The sequence below is a fragment of the Neodiprion pinetum genome, chromosome 1, assembly GCF_021155775.2.
Source record: "Neodiprion pinetum isolate iyNeoPine1 chromosome 1, iyNeoPine1.2, whole genome shotgun sequence".
NCBI lineage: Eukaryota > Metazoa > Arthropoda > Insecta > Hymenoptera > Diprionidae > Neodiprion > Neodiprion pinetum.
In genome coordinates this window covers 25,325,592-25,348,622 of record NC_060232.1, presented here as the reverse complement: position 1 = coordinate 25,348,622, position 23,031 = coordinate 25,325,592, and the positions used below count along the sequence as shown (strand labels likewise).

Below are 23,031 nucleotides of genomic sequence, written 5' to 3'. Positions count from 1 at the left end.
CAAAGTACAAGTTTCAAGTTCTACGACGTTCCCTCGATGCACCGTAAAAAGCGTACCTAATTACCGAGTGAAAATTATATTCATCAATTTATCTCCAGCGTGAAAAACTGCAAGGATTAGCCGCAGTTGCGGAGCAGCGAGATTCGGACAAACCAGAAAGCCGTGGCGATTGGATTAGCGAGGATCCCAAGATCCGGGAAAGGCTTAGAGTGACTTGCCAACTGAAGGGAAAAAAAGTTAGTTATAATACTGTATGGGCGTGCAATGGACGAGGGTGGAAGAAAAGATTATCCTCAACAAAGAAAAACTGTGGAGAGACAGAGTTACAAAATACTTTTAGCTCACACGGTTAGTTAAGTTTTTTGTCGTTGGAGGAAATTGAATGTATGAAGTTGAAAAATCTAGCAAAGATAATGAGGCAAAAATTACCGGGAATGACACGGTTGCAGTTTTAAAAAAATTAGGTATACAACATATTTTTTATACCGTTACCATCGTTTGATACAAAAGAATCATTCGATTTTATTTACCTTGAAGAAATTTGACCTGATATAGGTGGCGCATTCCATGCCAATTTGACCTACCACCAACCCTCGCCACATTCGATTTTGCTTGAACTGTAATATAGTATTTAAGGGGTCGAAAAGGTAACCCCTGATTATTTATTTTTTAATTTTTTTTTTCTCACTATTTAAGAAGTTTTCGTATTTCCATACTAATTTATATTTCCAACATTCGTCAGTTGTGCGAAAAAATGATTAATACAAAAATTCTTCGCGATGACGTCAATGGAAGGAAACATTTTTTGCCAGTTTTTTTTTTTGTTTTCTTTTGCAAAAACAGTCTAAAATCGCAATTTTCATGGTTTTGGCCACTGTGCATCAAAGTTTCGGCATGAATGAAATTCCTTGTGAAAATGCAAAACTTTTCAGACCTTGCCGACGATGCAGAAATCTTTGGTTGGCATGGAATGTCTCAGGTACAAACTTGAAGACATTATTCACTATTTTACTTTGTTTGATATCGAGAAAACTTGATTGATTTTGCGAAATGGTTTTAATCATTGATGCGATGATTTACAAAGTCTCTCATAAAAAAAAAAATCAATTTTTTATAAAGCATTTCCCACTTTGATAGAGGTAATTGCGAATAATCTCTTGGAGTAAAGTGAAGATAAACAATTTCATTTCGATGTACGAACATGTGGATCTAGGAACGATTATTCTCATTGTCTAAATTATTGCCTGAAAAGGTCGTCTCGTTTCTCTCGATTTTAGGATTTCACTGAACATCAATTTCGTACTTAAACAGGTTGCGCAATGTAATGCAACACGTATTCAATTTACTGTGGTACATTTGTCCCAGATTCAACACCGCTTTTAGTCATCCATGATAAATTTAACGCGTCGAGTTCTTGACGGTGCAATATTTTCTCCGTCGTAACGTCTTCAAATGAGCCAAACCAATTTTCCCGTAGACCCGAATGACTTTAAAGGATAAAAGTGGATGCTATTGTATTTAACCCGTTCAGTCACAGTGGGATGCTCAGCGTTCCACCTCGAAAATTTCCATTCCCTACCCTTATCACAGTTTATTTAAAACTTGAACTGAACCTTGTTGCTACGTATAACCCCAAAAACCACCGAAATTTTTTCGATTTCATATCCACCATATTTCATGTCTGCCATCTTGGATGTAGAAATTCTCAAACTCGTACTTCAGATTCGTGGTCAGCGGCCCTGGAAATATTGAGTGGAAAAATGTATGATCGAAAGGGTTAAATGAAATAAAAACGACTCGACAATGAAAACTTCAGCAGCGTTGCAGAATGCAGGTGAGCGAGCCTGAAGCACTTCGTTAAACGCAACGCGCGAATTTGGCTAACGACGAGAATGGTGAATACCGATGTGGATTTGGCGCGGCGCTGAAGGGCCAACCCTTGACAATTATTGGAACCGAGGTGCCGACTCGCTCGAGATTGAAACTACGGCAAAGTTAATCGACGCTTTCGGAGGGGTCGCGTTGAGATCCTAACTTCTTGAGGATCGGGTGGATGCAGGCGTCGCTCTGAGGTGTGTGCCTATCGCCTTATACATCCCGTCACGACGCTACTGCGACAGAACTTTCAGTTTACAACTTATTTGCCCGCCTCGCTCAAGACATAAACCATAGTTATGCCCCAATTTAAACTTTCAACGAGGTACCATAAACAAGATTACGGTTAAGGAATCGAGTTTTCCACCGCATCGGTTCTTGCTTGTGCCACTTCTAGGGCACTGCGCCGTTTAGAAGAGGGAAAAAAATAAATAAATAAAATTTAAATGAAACAAAATAATGATATGACACTGATTTCAAAGTCCTTCCACCTTGCGACAAAGTGGAAATATATTTAAGCCCGCGTGGCTGCGGTTTTATTTTATTCCAGGATAATAGAAAAACAACCCTTTTGTGATACGGGCGAGCATAGCTTGAAAAAAGTTTCGAGTTTTAGAATTCTTACTCGAGGGACCGGAAAATTAGAAAAGTTTTAGAAATGTAGCTTTTGGTAGCTTTTTCATAGTTTTGTATTTTACACAAATTTTTCACAATGTAAGCACACCGGAGTTTATCTTCTATTTTAGACTCGACAAAATCAATATGTTTAATGGGTCGGTATTAAATAATTAATATCCTGAAAATGGTGACGGAGTGATCTCGATAAAATTGTATAAAGTGCAATTGCTATTCGATATTACTGTAAACATTTAAGATCGTGTGCGAAGCTTAACTCAAAGTAGATCAATTAAGGAGGAACTTCTTCGCATGTGAGAAAAGGAGTTTCAAATTATGTTGTCTTTGCAAATACGCCTTCTAAAAAATTCATACGATTCTTTACCATCTGGTAATATCAAAAGTTAGCAACAGACCATGCCTTTTTATTCCGATACCATCTTCATCGAAAGCTACGACGAGTTGGTTAAATTCTTAAGGGAAATGACCGTTACTCTATCCTTCGATCGAATGAAATTTAAATAAAACGGTACCCCAAAGTACAATTTTTCTTTTCAGTTCTCACAGCACTACGTTTCCATCCCCGTAAATATGTTGATCTATCTAAAAGTCCCGGAATTTCCCTTCACCTCGCAAGCACTTCACAAAGCTCAGGTTATCCGGTAACTCCCATCTGACGCCGAGATGTGATGTGAAAGAATGTCACGATCTTTCGAGTTGCGTAAGTTGCGATAGCAAATACTGGAAAAGCAGGGGAATCACGAGAAGGGGAATTTCACTCCCCACTTTCGCGCGATGTGACGATTTCATTTTTTCTTAAACTTACCTAACCGTTCGCGTCCCTTTCAGGAGGATCTCGTCCTTGTTCTCGATTCGCTCGTGGTTACCACGCGTCCTCAGGAGGAGCAGTCGCTTCGGGACGCTTCAACCCGAGCCCAAAATTCCGGAGAGTCTGTCGAAGCTGGCAAGCCACGTAAAAGGCTGAGGCTTCAATCAGATTCTCCTTACCCGTCGCAATCCCTTTTCCTCTTTCACCCAATCGTCTCCTTCACCGACGCTGTCGACGGGAGCAAGGATTCGAGAACTGGGGTGAACCACTCGACGCGACTTGGTCGATTCTTTTCGAATCCTGGATGAAGTTTTCACCAAGAATTTCAATTTCACGCCTGTTTCTCCTCGTCGGTAGTAATTTCATTTATCTTTGTCTTATATAGTCCTCCGTTGCACTCTTTCGATTATGTAAGTTGTGTACTTCTGGTCACTTCGTAATACTCGACAATAGTTAAACGATATCATCTATGTGACGAGGTTAGCTTACAGGGAATATTCATTTTCATTTTTAACCATAACCGAAAAATATAGATCTGGTTACAAAATAAAAACAAGTCTTGTAACTGTACTATATTTTCTTGTAACTATTGCGATAATTGAAGCATTAATATAAGGTCTTATTTAACTGAAAAAACGCAATTGACCAAACAAGTAGATTCAAGTGTGTTGCAATAATCGGAAGATGTAGTATCGATAACTACGACTACTCCAAATATTAACATATTTGGGTACATTTTTAGGATTTCCAGCGATATTGCAACCACGCTATTATAACGATAATCATTAAACTAAAATTTTCTACCGACTGTAATAACGAAACAAATCCTTCGTGCAGGGTGAAAAACCGCAATCGCACATGGACTCGTGAACGTGACAGGAATCTTCTTTATTCTACGGAATAACAGAAAGAGATTCGATGTACATATTGATCGACTCATTCTTTACACTTTTCTTCAGAGTAAAGCATATACATATATCCTCAACATCTGGGTTTGCTTCCGGTTGCCCGTTTATCATTTAAACTCATGACAATTCCTTCTTCACAGAATCCGAGTGTCCGAACTAGGCAATATAGATCGGCGAAACGCACTCTTCGACTTGTAATCGGTACCTACGAAGAGTTTGCACTTGCGGGGTGTGCGGCACAATCGCAGGATCAGGAGGACGTTCGGAACAAATTGCACCCAGCTGTAAGGGCGTAGAAAAGCCGAGAGCAGTTGCAGCAGACCGCTATCGGTGACCTCGTCGCTCTTTACATAGCAATTATCGTAACTCTCTTTATCCGTTCCGGGAAAAGCCTCCGGGGGGTAAATCTTGAACCTGAAGCCAGAGAGGAAGGGAGGACTCTTCGGTAGCCCTAGATGCAACCGTTCCCATGAGAGACGCGTTCGCACCAACGAAAAAGCTACCCCGAGGCTGCTACACCGCGTGAGACACGCCCCCGCGCCCCCGATGCCCCAACGAAGGAAAGGATCCCCCTCTTCACCTTGTTCAAACTTCTCTTCGAATTTATTTCACCACCGTTCTTTACCCCCGCTTTGTTCTTCTCATCCCAGCTTCTTCAATCGCCCACCGTCTTCGTTATACCCTCGAGCCATCGTTATAATATCAGCTTTGGTCCAACGGATGACGTGAACTGGCACGTCCCGTGGGTTTTGTACGGATGGTACTAGTATGTCGGTTCCATGGTTCGATTACAGTGTACTATAAGAAAAACGTACACTTGCTGTACATTTACCATAAAAAATGTCGTGTCGAAAGTCACTGGTGTAGAATTCTATAGAACAATTTTTGTGGTCGATTCGTAAGTTTAGCATCCGATAGTATCAAGTTGTTATTAGATAATGCCAGACCGACATCAGATAATGGTAAACTGATATTAGGCACTGTTAGTTTGACGTAAGATAGTGTCGAATTGATATATGGTACTGTTAGGTTTGTTACCAGATATTGTTGAATTGACATCAAATTAGATAATCCAAAGAAGTCCGCGCCGAAATTTTTCTTTCCATTGTTTGCTGATCAAAAATTCTAAGTTTAACAATACGCACATTTTTTATTTGAAATTAATTGGAAAAATTCGTGGCAGCGCCAGGTGCAATAAGAACAACGATGAGAACTTACGGTGACTATCCCAGTGGCCGAAGATATGTAGCAATAAAACATTGATCAGGGCGCCTCGGCACTTCGCTATTTGAGTCTGAAGTAATGGATATACGGCAGACCGCAGGTGGAATATGGCGGCCGAATCACGGCTATATTAACTATTGAGACGGGGAGTGGGTGGATTTGTTTTTTTCTTGCCAGGGTCAGCATCTCCAGGGGCCATGATGCGAATCGAGATATCCCAAATATGGCCGGCGGTTGGGAGAGCGCGTTGTTACCGCATCGGGAGGAAACTCCGGTTCCTTTGCCAATACGAAAGAAGATATACTCAAGGTGATGGAGCGCGTAGCGTCGCACGGAATTGGCATTGAATAATGCATGATGTCATCGACCGGGTTACTCGGACCAACTTGAGATGCTCCCCGTGGCCCAACGCTCTCTATGCTCCAAAACGCCTCCTCGAACCCCTTTTCCTTACACCGTTTCTGCCCTTATCACCGGTGCAGGAACGGTCCCTCGAAACGGTGAGATCAGTGTCGCGGGAGGAAAGTTTGTTGACGTAGCTAAACGAGATTCGAGGAACCATTCTGCACTTTAAATCCCCGCGCGGCATATATATCCACTCCATTTTAAATTCCCGTGAACAGTTTTTTTCTTACGTTGACTCGGATTTTCACTGAAGTAACCGCACGCTTGAAATATTTTTTCAACCTATCGACGCGTGTCGATTGTATCAAAATCAGGTCAATTTTATACGTGCACAAAGATAATCGTTGTGTGCTTGTTTTACTGCGCAAATTTCAACCACCGGATAACTTGACGTTTATATTTCAAACTGTTTTATTCAATTCTTGTGCCGATTTAATTACGATTACAATTCAATTACCCCACATCGAGCTTAGTTATCTTGTATTTGTGTTCGACGCTTCGGTATACCGATCCCAAAGCACAATAAACATCGATTATCGAAGGTGGATTGGTAAAGTGTGATTTTTTGCAACGGTGAAATTCTTCTTTCACCATTGCCGCGTATACAGGACAGAACAGATTTACGGAAGGCCTGTCATTCTCTTTTTGTTTTTTACTCTCAAAATTATAAGCGATAGCAGATGATACTTGATTTCATCAAGTGCTGCACGGATTGCGAAGCGTGCGAAACGGCGATAAAACCAGTTTTGGAAAGACGGAAAAATCAAAGTTGAAGAAGAAAATGCGAAAATCTCGTATCTTTTTTTCAACCCCTCTTTACACTGGTAATCGTATTTCCTGAAATGGTTACTTCTGTCGTATAATGTATGGTCTGTTGGACGACTTTAAGCTCGAGTGTTATCTGGACCTTCCGACGCGTCCGCGCTAGAACCGTAGTCCGAAACATAAGTCGCTAAGCCAGAGGGTACTTTACGACTTGATATTCGGTAAGTGGCTGCTTGAAAGGTAAGCCGATCATGCCTAGTCGGATTTCTCGCAACGGCAGTTATGCTGTCGGGAAAAAAAAATATCGCAAGAGTATTCTGCGTGAAGAAAAAAACACGTCTATTATCGATCCTCGCCCTTCGACGAATAGCACGTTCGAAACCCTTCCGTGTTCGATCTCCCCATAAATTTCATTTATCAATATTTTGAACAAGAATTCTGAACCATGATTTTAGAAAATTAATTTTTTCTTTTCATCCTTTTCTCATTCTCACATGTCATTTATATGAATATAATTGTCTGTTATCTACCAAAGCTACCGTTCTATTTCCACAAGTACATTCCATCACTTTTCCAAGGTACAAGAGAAAAATAAAATAAAGATAACGAAAGGTCTTATAAGATAGGAGGAAAAAGAAAAACGGAGAGAAGACGCGGGGAGCGAGTGAGTCGGTCGAAGACAGAAATCCGTCAGTTTTGATGTTGAAAGAAAGAGAGAAAGAAAGAGGTTCCCTTTTGAGGGCTGCATTTTCATGGCCAGGGGGGAGAAAACGGGGTCGCGGTGGGAATTGAAAAGGTGATACATGGCGTCAAGTGTTGTCGTGCTTTCGCTGAAATGTCAGTATTACCGAAGAGCCCGTGAGAAAATATTGATGTCGACGTATTTCCCGGGGCATAAATCCGTTTAGGGTTCCGCTTTACGCGCTACGTTTCACCCCTCGCCTTCCGCCCTCACGCGTCCTTCAGATAATAAAGATTGAGGTACCACGCGTACGTGGATGCTGCCACAATATGCAGTAAGTATGATTCGATCGAGTACCAATTCCGGTCGACGTCTCAGGTGGTTCAAGAAAGTTTATACCTTTTTTTTTTTTAATTTAAACGTTACTACAAAAATTGCCTCCGTTTCTAAAATTCTTCGCAACGCTTTCAACTGACCGATACCAGGGGCACTATTTGTCAGAAGCTTCTGGCGCTATCGCGCTGATAGTTTTTGGCTCATTTAACGCGGTTGATAAACGCCGGGCAGAGGATCGTTCATCACGGGAATCCTCCCTTCGGGGCAACCGAACCGGCATATAGAAGACCGCAAGACAAATGACACTCTCGCCTCAAGATTACCTTGTTTGTATCATTTTCCCTAAAAGCTCTTGTACAAGGATCGGCCGCCACGTTCTGCCATGCTTCAGAAGTGTACAAACCTTCGTTTTCCACTTCCTTTCTTTCTTTCTTCATTTCATTCGTCTCACGGTCTGTCTCGGCTCTCGACGGGCAGTTAATGTTCCGCTCTCTCAGTCTGGAGACTGACTTTCACGGATGAAGAAACAAAAACGAAGTAACAGACGGAAAAGCGGTCGCCGAACACAAGACGTCGGGTGAAATGGAATAAGAGGCGGTAGTAGAAAGAAAAGGGAAAAATCAATCATATGTCACGGAATCCACGCGAGAGATCCACTTCGCGTTATCTTGACAGTCCGTGTAATTTCCTACTTCATGCATCACAGCGTCCCAATCAGAGTTAAAATCGCAGTTGAGGTATCGGGAGACTCTTTTATCAATTAAGCACTCACGGGACTTACGATCCGGTGAAAAAATTTGTCGATACAAAAACGTGATAAGACAAACATTTTTGGAGTCTCGATTAATCCGATATAGTTATACATACATATAAAACATACATGTACGTGTGTGTAACCAAAAGCATTGGCTTGTCAAAAAGTTGGATAGGCTGCCCGCAGGTGTCTGTTGTAACCCGTTTAGGGGCTGATCCTCCTCCCCAACTCGCAAAACTGCTACGAAACTTTTTATTTATTTTTCCGAAACAAGACATCCCACCCCGCCCCCCGAAGGTGTTCTTTGTTGAGCAACGAGCCAGCCAACCGGCAAATCTGCGCGGCCAATTTCTCGAATGATTTTTCAAAGAAGCCACGGCTGGCTGGATGGATGAATGGATAGACGGACGGATGGATGGATGGATCGTTAGTTTTCTTGTCTGACGTTGTCTTCATCCCTTCACCCCGCGGCTGTCTTCCCGCAATACGCGAGCCCTTCGCGAATCGAACGTTAAGGGTCGCGAGGCAGCTCCTGCAGGACGAATCAAAGGGGAGGCGAGCGCCGCGCTTCGCTCGAACCGATATTTCATATTGGCGGATCGGCGGGAGACTGCGGTCTTTTCTTTGGCACAATGCCTTTCCTCCCGATAGCGCGGCTATACGTGTATTACGTATATACGTACACCCGGCTATCCTGAGAATTTTCCTCTTTTTATTCCAAGGCTTTTCGCGTAGGTATACGTTCCTTTCACTATGATCTTAACGGTGAAAGTTGATGGGACGGGATATGCTTCCATGGGATTAGCCTCATCGAATTGATCGCTCCGCGCGAAAAGAGGCCGAAGAGAGAGAGAGAGACTTTGAGAACGCCAATTTTTGATTCGTTTACTTTAACAGCGTTCGGTTGATTCGAAACTCAAGACTTCAATCATTGTTCAAAGTTCTCAGTTACAGTTATGAAGATGAATTGAAATTTTGATTTTTCTCTAACCATCTTATAATACGTTTTCGAAAGCTCAGATCCTTCTTCAAATCACATATGAACTTCCACGAGTCTTGGAAATTCGGACGTATATCATTCGTCGCAACGTATGGCTTAAAACGTGATCACTTCGTACTTTGTTGGAAAAATTTAATTGTAAATTCGAGATATCCTCCAAATGTTCGAATCTTTGATGCCGTGCTAAAATGCACGTTGCCGAATTGTGTTTGGAATATTAGGATACGTGATATCGGATTTCCATCGGCTTCTTTAGAGCGATGAAAAGGAATAAAGCGGAGAATCCGTTTCACCGTTGAAAAATTCCTTCGACCTGACGCCCCGGTTTTTGGAGACGTTCACGATGGTCGTTGTCGACGTCAGTTACATCCGCATCCTCGCGTCTCCGCCTCCTCCTTTTAATATCCATCATCTTATCGAGACGCAGGAGTGTATCCTGCTGGCTGAGGCATCAATATTCCTCATCGTCAAGCCCGATGGATCCTGAAGGCGGAAGTCAGCCGCCGGCGAGGGCGACGGCGCAGTCGATACCGAAGTTTTCAACTTTTATCATTCCTCGATCCCTTCCGCCTAGTCTGATGCACCAGCCGATCTGTTTGCCCAAAGTGTATTGTCTCGTAAAAAATGGTAGGCGAACAAAGCGGGCGGCGGGCGGGTTATAAGAGCGATATCGAAAAGTAATCGAGGCATAGAAGGTGGCTTTGATCAAGAAAGTAGAGTGCGTAGGGGGAAAGTTTTGAGGGAAAGTTTTTGTTTATCTGTTTCGGCGCCTCTCCCTTCCCGGGAAATTATCAATTTTCTTATTTATAGGAAACTCGGTGCAAGCCGGGACGGGGAAAAAGAAGTATATAGGCAAATTTACGGTGGGATCATGAAAATGGTTGGTGCTTTTCGCGGGGAGGAAATTCTGCCAGCCTTTTCCATCGAGACAATTCCATTTGAGGCAATTCAGTCCCCGATGGTTCGCTCTTCTACCGTACGAGACAGGATCTGTTTCACGTGCCAATAATACCTAACCTGACCTAAATTGAACGCTGGGTGAATATGGCCGCTCTGCTCAAGCACTTCAGACGGTTCTCAAATTTCATTTAACTTTTAAAGTGAAAAAAAGAAGAGAAAAAAAAAGTGGAAACAATTCCCCGCGTTATTTCTACCAGCCGCGATACGCGGGAGCGGTTTCAATTCTCACACTCACGATAACGAGTTGCGCTGTACTTTTTCGCTTGTCTGTTTGTGAAATTTCCAATTTTTCTCTAATATTTCTAACAATTTTCATCCAACCGGTGAAGCGAAGCCAGACCACGCATTCCCCTCTGAAGCTTTTCTACCCTGATCAAAGATTCGTTCGTTTCTTCTGATTTCATCGTTATTTTGTTATTTTTTCTGTAGACGCTTAATCTGCACGACACAGCTGCCGCAGAGAATGGCGACATTTGACGAATACTTATTTCTCAAACGGATTATGAGGCTCCGTTAAATTAATTATTTACTCGCCTCTGGATCCACCTCAACCTAGGCCTATTATTACGTCATTACCAACCATTAACAACCGAGAAACCTAAAGGAGCGTGCAGGCGCGCTGTTGGTGGGCATGAAATAATCATCAAGAATACACTGGGAAATTCATTAACCCGGGTAATTGACAAATTGGTAATTCTATCCAGCCCGTCGCCGACCCGCGTTACTTCCGAAATGCTAACAAACGGCCCAGGAGCGCTCGCCTCGGGGGCTTGTGTTCCACAAGCCTACAGCATTTAACCAAATTGCTTAATTAGTTTCAATCGTAATTTTCTTATTTTATGCCCAAGGTGTAGTGTATCAAGAAATATGATTGCATTTCCCTACGAACGACACGATTTTTCAGCATCGGTAATAAAACTGACACGAATGAAGGAAAGTTTACGCGAGCAATTCTGAGGAGTGAAAAATCGAGGAGTTATCTGATGCATAAGTCGTTGTCAGTAGTATGAAATGATTATACCAAAAAAGTAGGAAAATTAAAGTTTTAAACTTGTAGTTTATTTGATTGATTCAGTCGAATTACGACGAAAGAACCTCCCTTTAACACGAGTAGAACTCAAAACCCGCAAATTATAATGTATTGATGGATCGATTTTATTACACTGATCGTGAGAGATATTTCATTTGTTAAAGTTACAGGAAAATTACAGTGAAATATAGTTATCGTAAGAAAAACAGTTCGAATATCATTGGAATTACAAGAAATTGTGGTACGAGCAAGTATTTAGTTTTCAAAGCTGTATTTTCTGATTATGGAAACAATAAATCTATTTGCTTGCTTTACCACACTTCACAGTTACCTAACTCCTTAACGACAATTCATTGTCGCACTAACATCAAGTTAGACACATACTTATACTACATTTTACCCGAAACTGTACTTTTTGGTTATACCTAGGATAGTATAGGAGTCGCAACTAAAAATTGTTTTCAATGTGCCGTTGGAAGTTGATTTTAAGGTAGGAGCTGATTCTTAAGTTTTTTAATATTTAAGCACAAGTTTATCCTCGTTAATAATTTGTAGTAATTCTGCATCGATGTATCTCTGTGATAAACTTACGCGCTGAGAAATAAACTCATCGCCGCAGATATTCGGATGAAATAAAATTGGGTCGATCGACATTTCTCATACCCTGAAAATCTGTGAGTTATTCGTTATTCTAACCAGTCAAATGTTGATCCAAATCCTCCAATCGGGTCGGAAAAATGAACCGATGCTGCAAAGCTTGCTTCTCGAAGCAGAATCGTACGATTTTTAACCGGATCGTAAAATTTTCAAGGCTTTGGCGAGGTGCGAACGAAGCGTTGCAATCCGCAGCTTAATTTGCAAGCACAGGGTCGCAGCAGTAAATAGGGTTATCTTTGTGTCATTAGCTTTTAGTGCAGAGGTAGGGTTGCTCGGGGAGAATTTGCATACGTTGACAAGCCCCCCGTTGCGCTGTAAATTTACGTGTATAATGTATGAGGGAGACGTGTACGTTTAAGAAGGCAACAGTGCTACGTAGGCGTCTGCAGCACGAGCAAATATGCGCGACGAGAGTTTGTCTCGACGCTGATTAGAGACGGCGTCTGGATGTCAGATCGATTCCTTGTTTGAGGATGCAGAAATCAGATAGGGAGATGTTTACCCTTCGGTTAATTTTCTTTTTTTCTTCTATCAGAAGCAGCGTAAAACGCAGACGTAATTCCGCGTTTTAATAACCGGGAATGGCAAAATGGCTGTAAAGGAGAACCTCGGAACTTTTTCATTGCGGTTATCCCGCCGTGAAACCTGAGCCAACGATCCTTTCATTAGTACCAGAGTCCTCATTGGTGTGCAAACAATGTCCCAAGGTCCCGATTCAAGGAAAAAACGGAGGTCGAAATCGGTGGAAATGTCAATTTCCCGGGCAATTATCTATTCTCCTTGGGGACGCGAGGCGATATGACGATTCTGAACGAGGAAAGAAAAGGTGTAATACGAGTATACAGCTGTATAATATCGGTGCGGATTACTCGGCGCTCTGTGTCTGAAATGCAAGTCACGATTCCGTCTCTTTTATTTAACCCTGCAAGTCTGGGGTCGTTCGTACCCTGTTTTCGGGTTAGAGGAAGTCCGATCCGTTCGAGGGACACGCAGGTAGGTATTAATTGGAGTAAGCGCTAATGACCTCTTCCTTGGAAATACTAAATCACAATTCTGCTGACGGAAATAGCTATGGGCCGCTTACCGTGGCCGAAGGCTAATTCGAATTTGGCAACAGATTCGAGCTTTAATTGGACGGCCGCTTTATCTCTTCTTGAACAGGCGCGTCTCTCGATCCCATGATCGACATTCTTCGAGGGAAAACAGAGCTCTGCATATGCAAAATACTCTGTTACCCAATGCAAACATCCATCTTTTTCCTTTACACAGCGGAATGGAAATCTTGACTACGTTTCGTAATGTCTTAATTGGATGAAAACCGTGAAACTCGACGTCTAGACTCGACAGAGAACAACAAGGGTATGGAAATCTGCCATGTCGTAGGATCAAAGACGCTCGCATTTTCAGGCAACATCGTATCACACTTTCACCTCAGACTCTGGAACTCTGATTTTTAGATATTAGTCTGAGCGATATTCAGCAGACCAGCTAAAGATGAGAATGAATATATCGATGAACGTTGCAGCACCGCATCGATTCGATTTCAAGCTTGAAATATATGTGTATTATTTGGAAATTTGTGTTAGATTAATACTTGCCGGAAAGTACTTCGTATAATTGATGTTGAATTTTATTGAAAGAAAAGCGTTTTTGAAATTCTCCAAGGCTTGAAAGACCGTCGCACTCGGTGAATCTTGATTGGCGAGACTAGGTGAAAAACGATGTAGAGCTTACAAATGTTATGAATCTACACAGCCCTGCATTAACCCATCAAAATATCAATAACAGAATTTTCATTGAATCCAGTTTGATCGCTCTAATTTAAAATCTGACCACAGCTGACAATTGACGTATATTTATCCCCAAACTTTTGTTCGAAAGTCACGTTAATCCATTTCATAGGGACTAAGTTTGACAACATAATAACTCGGTTCATCCTGTTAAAAAAGAAATGTCAATAAATCCCTGTTAATTTTTTTTTTTCGTCGATTTGAAAAGTCATATGACAATAACTGAGGTGCAATTTCGAAAACGCTTTGGATACGTTCGTTTATTAGGGACAGCACAATGCCGAGTGAAACACACCAATATGCCCACCGTATCGTCGGAACAACGGACCACTCGTTGGCACTGCGAGTGAGTCTAACAAATGTTGAGCTCGGTCGGCTTTGCATCGTGCCCATCTCGTTCTATCCGGCTATCTGGGAGCCAATTTTGTTGCTAACATTCATGCCCAGAGCAGTCAGACGCAGAGAACATGGGATGGAATACACCGGATTATACCAAAGTTGCGCTGCCGACCGTTCGTACGGTCTTCCGAAGTTGAAAAATCGATGAAATAACTCGCTTCCAAACCGCGTCTCGGTCGTGTATTATTATTCCAAATCGAATCTGCAGGTAATTATAAGAAAGCACCCCGCGGGGTATGGAGTGATATCGCTGAAACGAACAGCAAGTATAATTGAAAGGATCGAATAACTATGCGACCGGACTCGATCACCGGCTACGCCTGCATATATCTATGCAAATGAAGGGCGGCAGATGGTGACGTCACCGTGGCGCATTCGTTAACTCGGCGTCATCCACCGCCGACTTCCGTCATCCCTCATTCGCCATTGGCTCGTTTCACCCTAACTGAACTTCGGGCTGGATATTCTCTTGCTTGTTGGGACTTCGAAGTCGTTCGGTGGACACCGGGTGTCCGGGTTCGCCATTGATTGATGGAGTTGCGGACGGGGTTGACACCGGAGCCACAACGGTAACATTATATCTTATTAACCCAACCCCAACTTCGAAGCAATTAAAGTCCGGTGTACATGCGGCTCAGTCCACGACGTGACCGTAAACAGACCTCTTCGTTGGACTCCAAATCAATCGAGGGTGAGCGTAAGGCTCGGCTTCAAGAACAGCGCTGATAATGGAGCGATGGTGATTATAGTAACGATTCCATGGAGTGGGTGAGAGATAAACAATTTAATAGAGGATAACATTTGCTCCCAAGCCAATCAAACCGAGCAACCATTCCTAACGTAACTTGTACCCGTTTGAAAAATGAAGAATTGATCGTGAAAGTGATCGTGTATCGCTAATTTTCTGATTCGTTGACTTTTCTTCATATGTCACATGCGTCACTATAAGACAGTTTCGTCGAATTGGCGAAAACTTGGAATCTTGACGGCAAGTGGAGTAACGATGTTTCGCAGAAACAGTTGACCCCTTCTTACAGCAGAGCTAGATGAATCCTGCATCGCGAAGTCCAGAAACTAGCCACTGCTTCGTAAGGTCCCTCGGGGACGCTGGATAGATGTTTAATTACCGGGAACTGACGTAGAGTAGCCTTTGCCTCAGTGGGTATACGTACCTCAAACAGCTAAGGATCATATCAACTTTGTAGAGTAATATACTGGCGGTTCTCAGAACTTGTGAACGAATTGACCGTCGTCGAGCAGTGAAATGTGTCTCAAACAGTAGGTCAGATACATTCGTGATTGGAAAATAGGCTGAGTTAAACACAAATTGGTTTGGTTCACCCGTGTAGAAATGTAGTCGAGACCCTGTTCAGGCGCTCGACAGCTAGCCAAAATTTAATCGGGGCGCTGGCTGGCCTGCTGAACAAGACTCGGCAGAGTACGTGTCTCTCACCTTTTCCCAAGCATAGCTCATCAACTTTATAAGAACGATATCGGTATTCCTTTTAAGGCGATGTTTGAAATGGGGTCTCCTTTTAAAAAGGACGTGTGACATTGATTCCAATAACATCGCTTTGCCGAAGCCACATTTCCGTGGATTCGACTGATTGGATTGATGTCGACACTCGGTATGTACTGATAATACATTTGACAGATGTTTCAATCAGAAGATATCCTGAATACCAAATGCTTAATAACAGTTCAATTTGAAATTCGAATGTCTGCTCACGTTTCACTGACCGACAGTTCGTCAAACGCCAATTTCGCAAGGTCGAGGCCTGACGTAACGTATAACATGCCCGCGACGCTGAGTGTAGCATACTGCAAATATTAATTGAAGTTTGTTTAGGACTGAAACATATATGTGGAGTGTACATTTACGCTCTGAGTTATGAGGAATATGGGACTAACGATTGGGTTGAGCTTATCAAATATTTCGGATACAAGGACAAGAATTTGATGAGGGTACCAGCCTGTAATCGCAATACGCCATCCAGCTCCTAATTATATATCAATTGAAATTGTTGAATCAGCAATCACTGTATTCATGCGGGTGTGTTAGTAGAATTCAGAATCTGTCGTTTCAACTTTTAATTGATTGTTGCTTTGAATAGGCTCGTAATTTGGAGGATAATGACGAGGACCGTGATTAAATATCGATCGAAATTTCTGTAATGTAGGGTTGTGAAACTGAGGAAAATATTAATGCGCAGTTGGCCACGCGGCACGGTTGCGGTAACGCAGAGTGATAATCACGAGAAAATTTCCCGTAACTTTGTCGCCGAAAGTTTGAGAATTCAGAGCATATCGAGTACTTCTACCACACGCTGTACCGTACAGACCCAAAGTGTCTTTTGTCGTTCGAAGCAAACAGTAGGAGAAACAATAGCCGGAATTTTTTGGAACAAAAGTATCCGCCGTTTCCTTCCAGAAGTTCAAACCAGGGTCCGGACAGACGCGATCGGTTTCGCATCAAAGGCTTGTTTGTACAGGCGTGTTTCGTTCGGAATATAAAGAAAATTTCTCATCCTCGGTAATGCAGCGTCGGTAATGCTATTTGCCAGAACGTACAGGAAGAAGAGACTGGAAGAAGTTTGAATAGCGCCCGCATTCCACATCGAATACGCCCGGCTGGAAAACTCATTAGGGAGTTGGTTTGACTAGGGGTCGAGGGTTTGAGGCACTCGGCTGGTTACTGGCAACTGCCTTCTGCATTCAGGACGGTGACCCTGGGCAAGCAGCAGCCAGTCTCGTCCCGGTTACAAGGCGTTCGAATTGGCTTCAGGACAGAGGACCTCAAGTTCTAAGTCCTCGAGTAGCCCATCGTGTGCTGGAGAAAAGGCTCCAAGGTCTCCGGGGAGCAAAATGCAGGAACTAGTCTTTGCTCTTCCGTTAGCGAGAAAAGCGGTGTGCTTTTCGTGGAAGGTGAGCAGAGACGTGCGTGAATGTGAGGGAGGTTAATGCGCTGAATTAGAAAAGGTAATCGCTTACCCGTTACACCCTTTATAACGGTAGCAGCCCGGCCTTGGCGAACGCGTAAACTTTGACCTGATCTTTTGAAGCGGACATTTGATCCCCGCAGTAGCTTTCATCAGCCGGGTCAACCTGATTATCTCAAAGCGGAGGCAGCACGGGCTTTGAAAAAATTACCCTCAGAAGAAACTGCTTCGATATTCAGGACCCATTGAAACTTACGTAAAACTCGAGAAATACGTATTTTCTCTAGGTGAAATTTAATACAAGTGTCACTTGGGACTGATCCGGAGTTGGGAATCGGAAATGGTACTTCAGTTTAATGAGACAAACCTCGATCTTGGATATTACTATTTTTAGGGTGGACGGTACATTCACGTTTGTTATTTATACTAGAAGCCAAAGTTTTTAAATATTACTTAGCGTGCCACAAATACTCAAGTCCTTGAACTTAGACTTCTCTGGCTGACTTTAAAAAACGACTGTAATAGATTTGCGGACTAATTACTAAGGGTCATGAATAAATTTAGGAGTAATTTTGCTTACAATTTCTTTATTTAAAACTTTCGGTTTTCTGTTACACTAGAATTCAAATTCAACGTCAATCTATATTGCAGAGTGTAAAATCAGAAATTTCAATAACCTGAATGAACCTACTGAAAATTTAAGCAACGAAAGCTTTTAGGGTCCGCTTGAAAAATTTCAATGAAAATAATGAATCTTTACAAAATAAATTTAAGAGCGTTCAGAAACTCTTAACATTTGTTCAACCTTAAATTCAACGGATCATTTGTATTCACAGCTTTCCATGACCTTATTAAACCAATTGAATGATTTTAATGTAAATCCTTACAAATGCGAAGTGCTGGTTAATTTTTTATGAAAAGTGACCACACAAATCGACACTCTGATCTTCATCTGACCAATTATTTAAAACTTTGACTAAATAATGATTTATATGCTACAAGACGTTGGCTAAAAAGCCCATTTTGCTACGAAGCCAAGGTACGAAGAAAGACACCCTTGAAAACACTTCCGGGTACCCTTCTGAACAGGCACCTGAACTAAACGAATCAATTCCAATCTGAGTTCTGCGTCCGTCATGTTCAACCACAGTAAGAGCACCTCCGCTGTCACCCTGCGAATGTAAAACAAAAGATTGTGGGACATTCTTCGCGAACTGAACCATTTTGGCAAAAAGTTTGCGAAATTTTCTTAAAGTTAATTAAACAGTATTACTGCTAAAAGAAACTGGTTGTAAATTATTCACAATTGTGAGATTGAAACACCATTTTCAAGACTTGTCAATTCACTCATGATTATAATTATTATAATTACAATAATTTTCGTTGAGTATATTACACTTTGAGTTTGTTTAAAATTTTAGACATTTTTCAACCGTACTACCGATTACTTGGTTCAAAATGGTTAAAGTGGCAGCTTTGAAATAATTCAGGAACGAAAAAGTGGAACAAATGCATAATCGCAGAAATGATTTCACTCCAAAATGGTTCGAAAGTGTACAAAGTTGTGAGATCCTTATCTCTTGTCGTATAAATTCGCATGTTTTCCACTCCACAACTTTCTTCTACTTAAATTTTGCAGAATATGTGGAAAATTTGGTACAATTGTCAAAAGTGAATTAAAAGCCTGTCATTTCGCAGAAAACTACTATTCGACAATTCCTCAGGAAAAACGACTGAAATATTGTAACTCAAGTGAGAACTAAAGCTGCATCAGAAAGACAGCCGAAAAGTGAAACCTTTTCAAATTCACATTCCGTACTTACGACTCAAGATTTTGCGTTGTATCCATTTATGAAAAAGTGGGCCACCAAAACGGTTCGTTTCATAACATTGAAAAGATAATTTTAAAAATCGCTTTGCCTCAGTGTTATGATTAGTAAGATTGTAAGAAATTTGAAAAAAATATTTTTCAAAAAGTGATCCAGTCCACAGAGAATACCCCACACATCGAATCCCGTTCGGCGCACCCTTTGTATGCTAGAATAAATACCAGAGAGCTTTTTTCCGTCGCTTCGTTGATGAAGTGAAAGAAAAAAACAACTTTCAATTTCACTCTCTGCGATAAAACGTTCGTATAAAACATTTGACGAAATGCAATGAGATGTTTTTACGAGGGGAATTTACGTAATTGTTCCGACGATGCGTCTTCATTAGTTTGGCGAAATTCCCCTGGCGCCTTGAGTAAAACTCAGGACGAGTGTTTGCTTTGAACTGTTATTACAAAAGCTGTAAAAAGGTACCAAGGCACACAGCAATTGCCTTACCCGACACGGCGACCGATCCTTCGTCGTGTTTGCGCAAAGTTGAATGTTTCCGATGACGTCGGGTTGAGAGAACATCAGCGCACAATACTCGTTCGAAATTAACCTGAGATCTAATTTCTGAAGTACAGTGGAGAGTTCTGGAGCGTCTGTAATGACACCGACGTAATTAGCGTGTTAATTTACATCGTCGTTGGGCCGGGCAATTTCTTACCATATTGCTCCAAACCCCATCCGGTAAGGGTCGCTGTTTCGAGGTCGAGCGTATTGTCCTTCCGGCGAAGGGCCGACGGCAGCCGAATTGTTCTTACCCAAGCTGTAATCAAAATTCAATCAAAACAGTGAATAAGGGCAGCGGCGAGCGACTGCCACGTTCAGTCGATGGCGTAAAAAGGGTTGAAAAATTGGCAAACGCGGGGCGAATAGCAAATTCTGAGACGTATTATATATACAAGCTGTATTTACGGAAATGTAATTCCAAGATCGTAAACCGTTTCAACCGTGGAGGTGATAATATTTTCTTCGATGATATGTTTCACATCCTTGCAATTCCTCTCTCCTACCCCCGATTTTTTTTTCTCCTCTACTCAAGGGGGAGCAGAACGCTAATGTGATGGGCTTGCGATAATAGCTTCAGAAATGAACGCCGTACGTACGTGTTAAAAAAAATGGAATACTCAGACGCAGCAGGGCGATGTCGTTCTTGTAACTCTTTGGCTCGAAATCCTCGTGGATGATCACCGTTGTCGTGTTTCTAGTTTGCCTCGTCGCCTCAGACCGGACGTACAACTCGTGAGCCCCCATGATGACGTAAAAATTACTGAACCTGCGCCAGTGAAAAAACAGTTCGTACTTTAAAAAATGGCGGAGTTGAAATTGATCATAATTGACCGGTACTAACTACTGTGATAGAACAGTTTTTGAGGTCCATTCGAAGATTCAACATCAGCTGACAGTGTTTCGTTAACATCATATGGCGTTGGATCGACAGCGTATTTCTCTTTATGGAACTATCGACTTGACATCATCAGACAATATTTGAACTCGTCTCGTTTATGACCTCTCGATGAGTGGCATCTCGAAATTATAACGAGACTCAAAGAAATGCGAACGAATTTACTCTTTAGATTATTCACTGTCCTTTCATATCAGCTAATCCGCGTTACGAAATGCGTAACATAAGCGCCTTTGGAGTCGAACTCCGATTTCCAGGGCGGCTAATTGGCACAACGAGGATTAGGCGAGTATTTATTGGAGTAATCCAATTAGCTCACCGGTGGACGCAATGGGCGGCGGTCAAGACGTATAATGGCGACACCAAGGATCCACCACAGAAGAAGATACCCTCCGCCCAAATCGCTGCAACCCAAGGAAACTCTCCTGGAGCTGCATCGTGGCCTCCTATGATCCGCTCATGGGCGAAGGCTTCGAACTCGTTGATCTACGATAGAAGTTTTACGCGAGGTCAGAAATTGTGCAAAGTTTTCCACGCCGAGTTCGGAGCAAAAGATTGTACGAACTTTTGCATAACGCGAATTGCAATCATGAACTGTAAAATTTGAGCGTCGGTCAAAAAAGTGAAATGTCTACAGAAGTAGAAAGGTAGCGATGTCCAATTTTCAATGACGCGTAAAGCCGATTCGTAGATTCTCAAAATATCGGTAGTCCAATTATAGAATAGTCGAAATGTAGAAAGGTAATGTATTGAAAACCAACGAATTATGACTATTCCGTGTCATTTATTTTAACGATTCGGTATTTTAACTTTCTATACTTTGACAGTCCGGCATGTTGCATTTTTTGCATGAAACAAATTTTTTCCTCTTTGGAAATTCGGTATTTTGACCATTTCAGATGTCCAGCCCCACCCCATAACGCCAATGCGCCATGAAAAGAGGAAGAATTTGACAAAAGGTGAATCCGGCCCACGTAAATTTTTCAACGACAAAAAGCAACAATGAGAGTCGCGAGCATGGGAACAAAAGTTAAAAATTACAAGAATAAAGGCACGCGAGTAGGTGCATAAAGCCGCATGCGTACACAAAACGGGCATGACGAATCATTGTTCGCGGTTCTGAAGCTGCAGCAGTGATTTCTAAAACTGAACTTTCGTTTTTCCCATCGCACTGCGTTTGCCCAATCGCTATAGGAAACCCTACAGACGGGGTTTTATTACCAAGAACAAGAGAACGGGAAACGCAACCAACAGCCACCGCATTATCGGGACTGAAAACCCTTTTTTCACCAAAAGCTTTTATACTTATACGGCCGTTGTTATCTAAAATATGCGGATTCCTGGTCGTTTACGTTTTCGAGTTAGTTAAATTGCTTTTAACTGCTCACCTCCTCCCAAGGTAAACGTACGAAATATAGGACAAATGAGATTGCACAACCGCTTATCAATTTCAAGAAATTTGAGCGTGAAAGATATAGAGGAAGGCAGAGAAAACAAGGAAGCACGAGGACGGAACTTGAAACGTGAGAAACGGCGGGTGCTTGGCTATCTGCGATTAAGGTAGTATTTATTTCCACTATCGACGGTGTGTACGACACATACGTATACCCCTAAGCTGAAGATCGTAAATGGCGTGTAGCGAACGGCGGATAAAGAGACGCGGGTATAATGGAACTCTAGAATGAAAATTTTACCCTTGTTTTGCGCCCCCAACTCAAACCCGACGTGTCGCAAACGAACGGAATTCCGACACGACGCGGTGAGAAGGTGTTCGAAAATTTGCTCCCTTCAGAGAGGGTATATTTTTATCTCCAGCTCAGCTTCTACGAGATGCTTACGAGTTTTCCATCGTCTGCCTTTGTTCTCTTTCAGATATCTACATTAGGTATGGAAGAAGAAAACGGCATTACAGACTTTGAAACTCTGCTCTTAATTACGCAACGAGACTGAAAGATTCAACTCGTGTGAAATTATCGTAATCGATTTTTAAATCAAATACCGCGTAGCCAAACATTTCGCCATCAACACGATGTTCGATATCAGTGATCGCGCTGTTTCTTACTTAAGAATTGAAACATTTCACCTACATTTGTACACACTTTGCAGAGTGTGAACCAGTTTAGGCTGTTCCAGTTACATCTGGAAACGATGTTTAAGTTGTTCAACTCACCTGATAATCGCGTTGACCGGTCATTGTACCGGTGCGATAGTTTGTGCGTGGCATTAACTATATTCAGACATTTATTTCCGTATAGTCAACCGGTTTATTTTTTTCCGCGTTCATTACGACGAAATAACAGCATAAACTGAGTACGTCCGATATTTTTGTCGGTCGTATCGATTGCCGCAAGATCAATTTATTTGACGTTGCACGTTACTTGCAGAGGACAAATTTTTCGTTTGCAAAATTCGTTGCCTCAATGACTGGCGGAGACAGTGTTGAGTACGCGATTGAAAAAACAATGCATCAGATACATGCGTATATTATTATACAAGCTTGCATAAATAATGCGAACGAGTTTTAGCCGCGAATTTTTTGTACACCGGAGAGAGAAAGAGGCGTTGAGACATAGCGCGGAATAGGAAT

At 42.1% G+C, this 23,031-nt stretch overlaps 1 protein-coding gene across 1 annotated transcript; it reads right to left on the bottom strand.

The window, feature by feature from the left end:
- Positions 1–17,807: 17,807 nt before the first annotated feature.
- LOC124211836 (brachyurin-like) lies at positions 17,808–22,678 on the bottom strand. Its single transcript, XM_046611314.2, has 6 exons — positions 22,615–22,678; positions 20,764–20,930; positions 20,146–20,315; positions 19,704–19,805; positions 19,493–19,638; positions 17,808–18,340 (listed from the first exon to the last, which is right to left on the bottom strand). Exons 1-6 carry the CDS (start codon positions 22,666–22,668, stop codon positions 18,164–18,166), a joined length of 816 nt encoding a protein of 271 aa, XP_046467270.1. The 5' UTR covers positions 22,669–22,678; the 3' UTR covers positions 17,808–18,163.
- Positions 22,679–23,031: the final 353 nt, after the last annotated feature.

Coding starts and splice junctions, on each gene's coding strand:
- LOC124211836 (XM_046611314.2), bottom strand. CDS start 22,668: ATGCCACGCACAAACTATCGCACCGGTACAATGACCGGTCAACGCGAT. Junction 20,316..20,763: donor GCCGCCCATTGCGTCCACCG/GTGAGCTAATTG, acceptor TCACTGGCGCAG/GTTCAGTAATTTTTACGTCA. Junction 18,341..19,492: donor AGGATCGGTCGCCGTGTCGG/GTAAGGCAATTG, acceptor TTACATTCGCAG/GGTGACAGCGGAGGTGCTCT.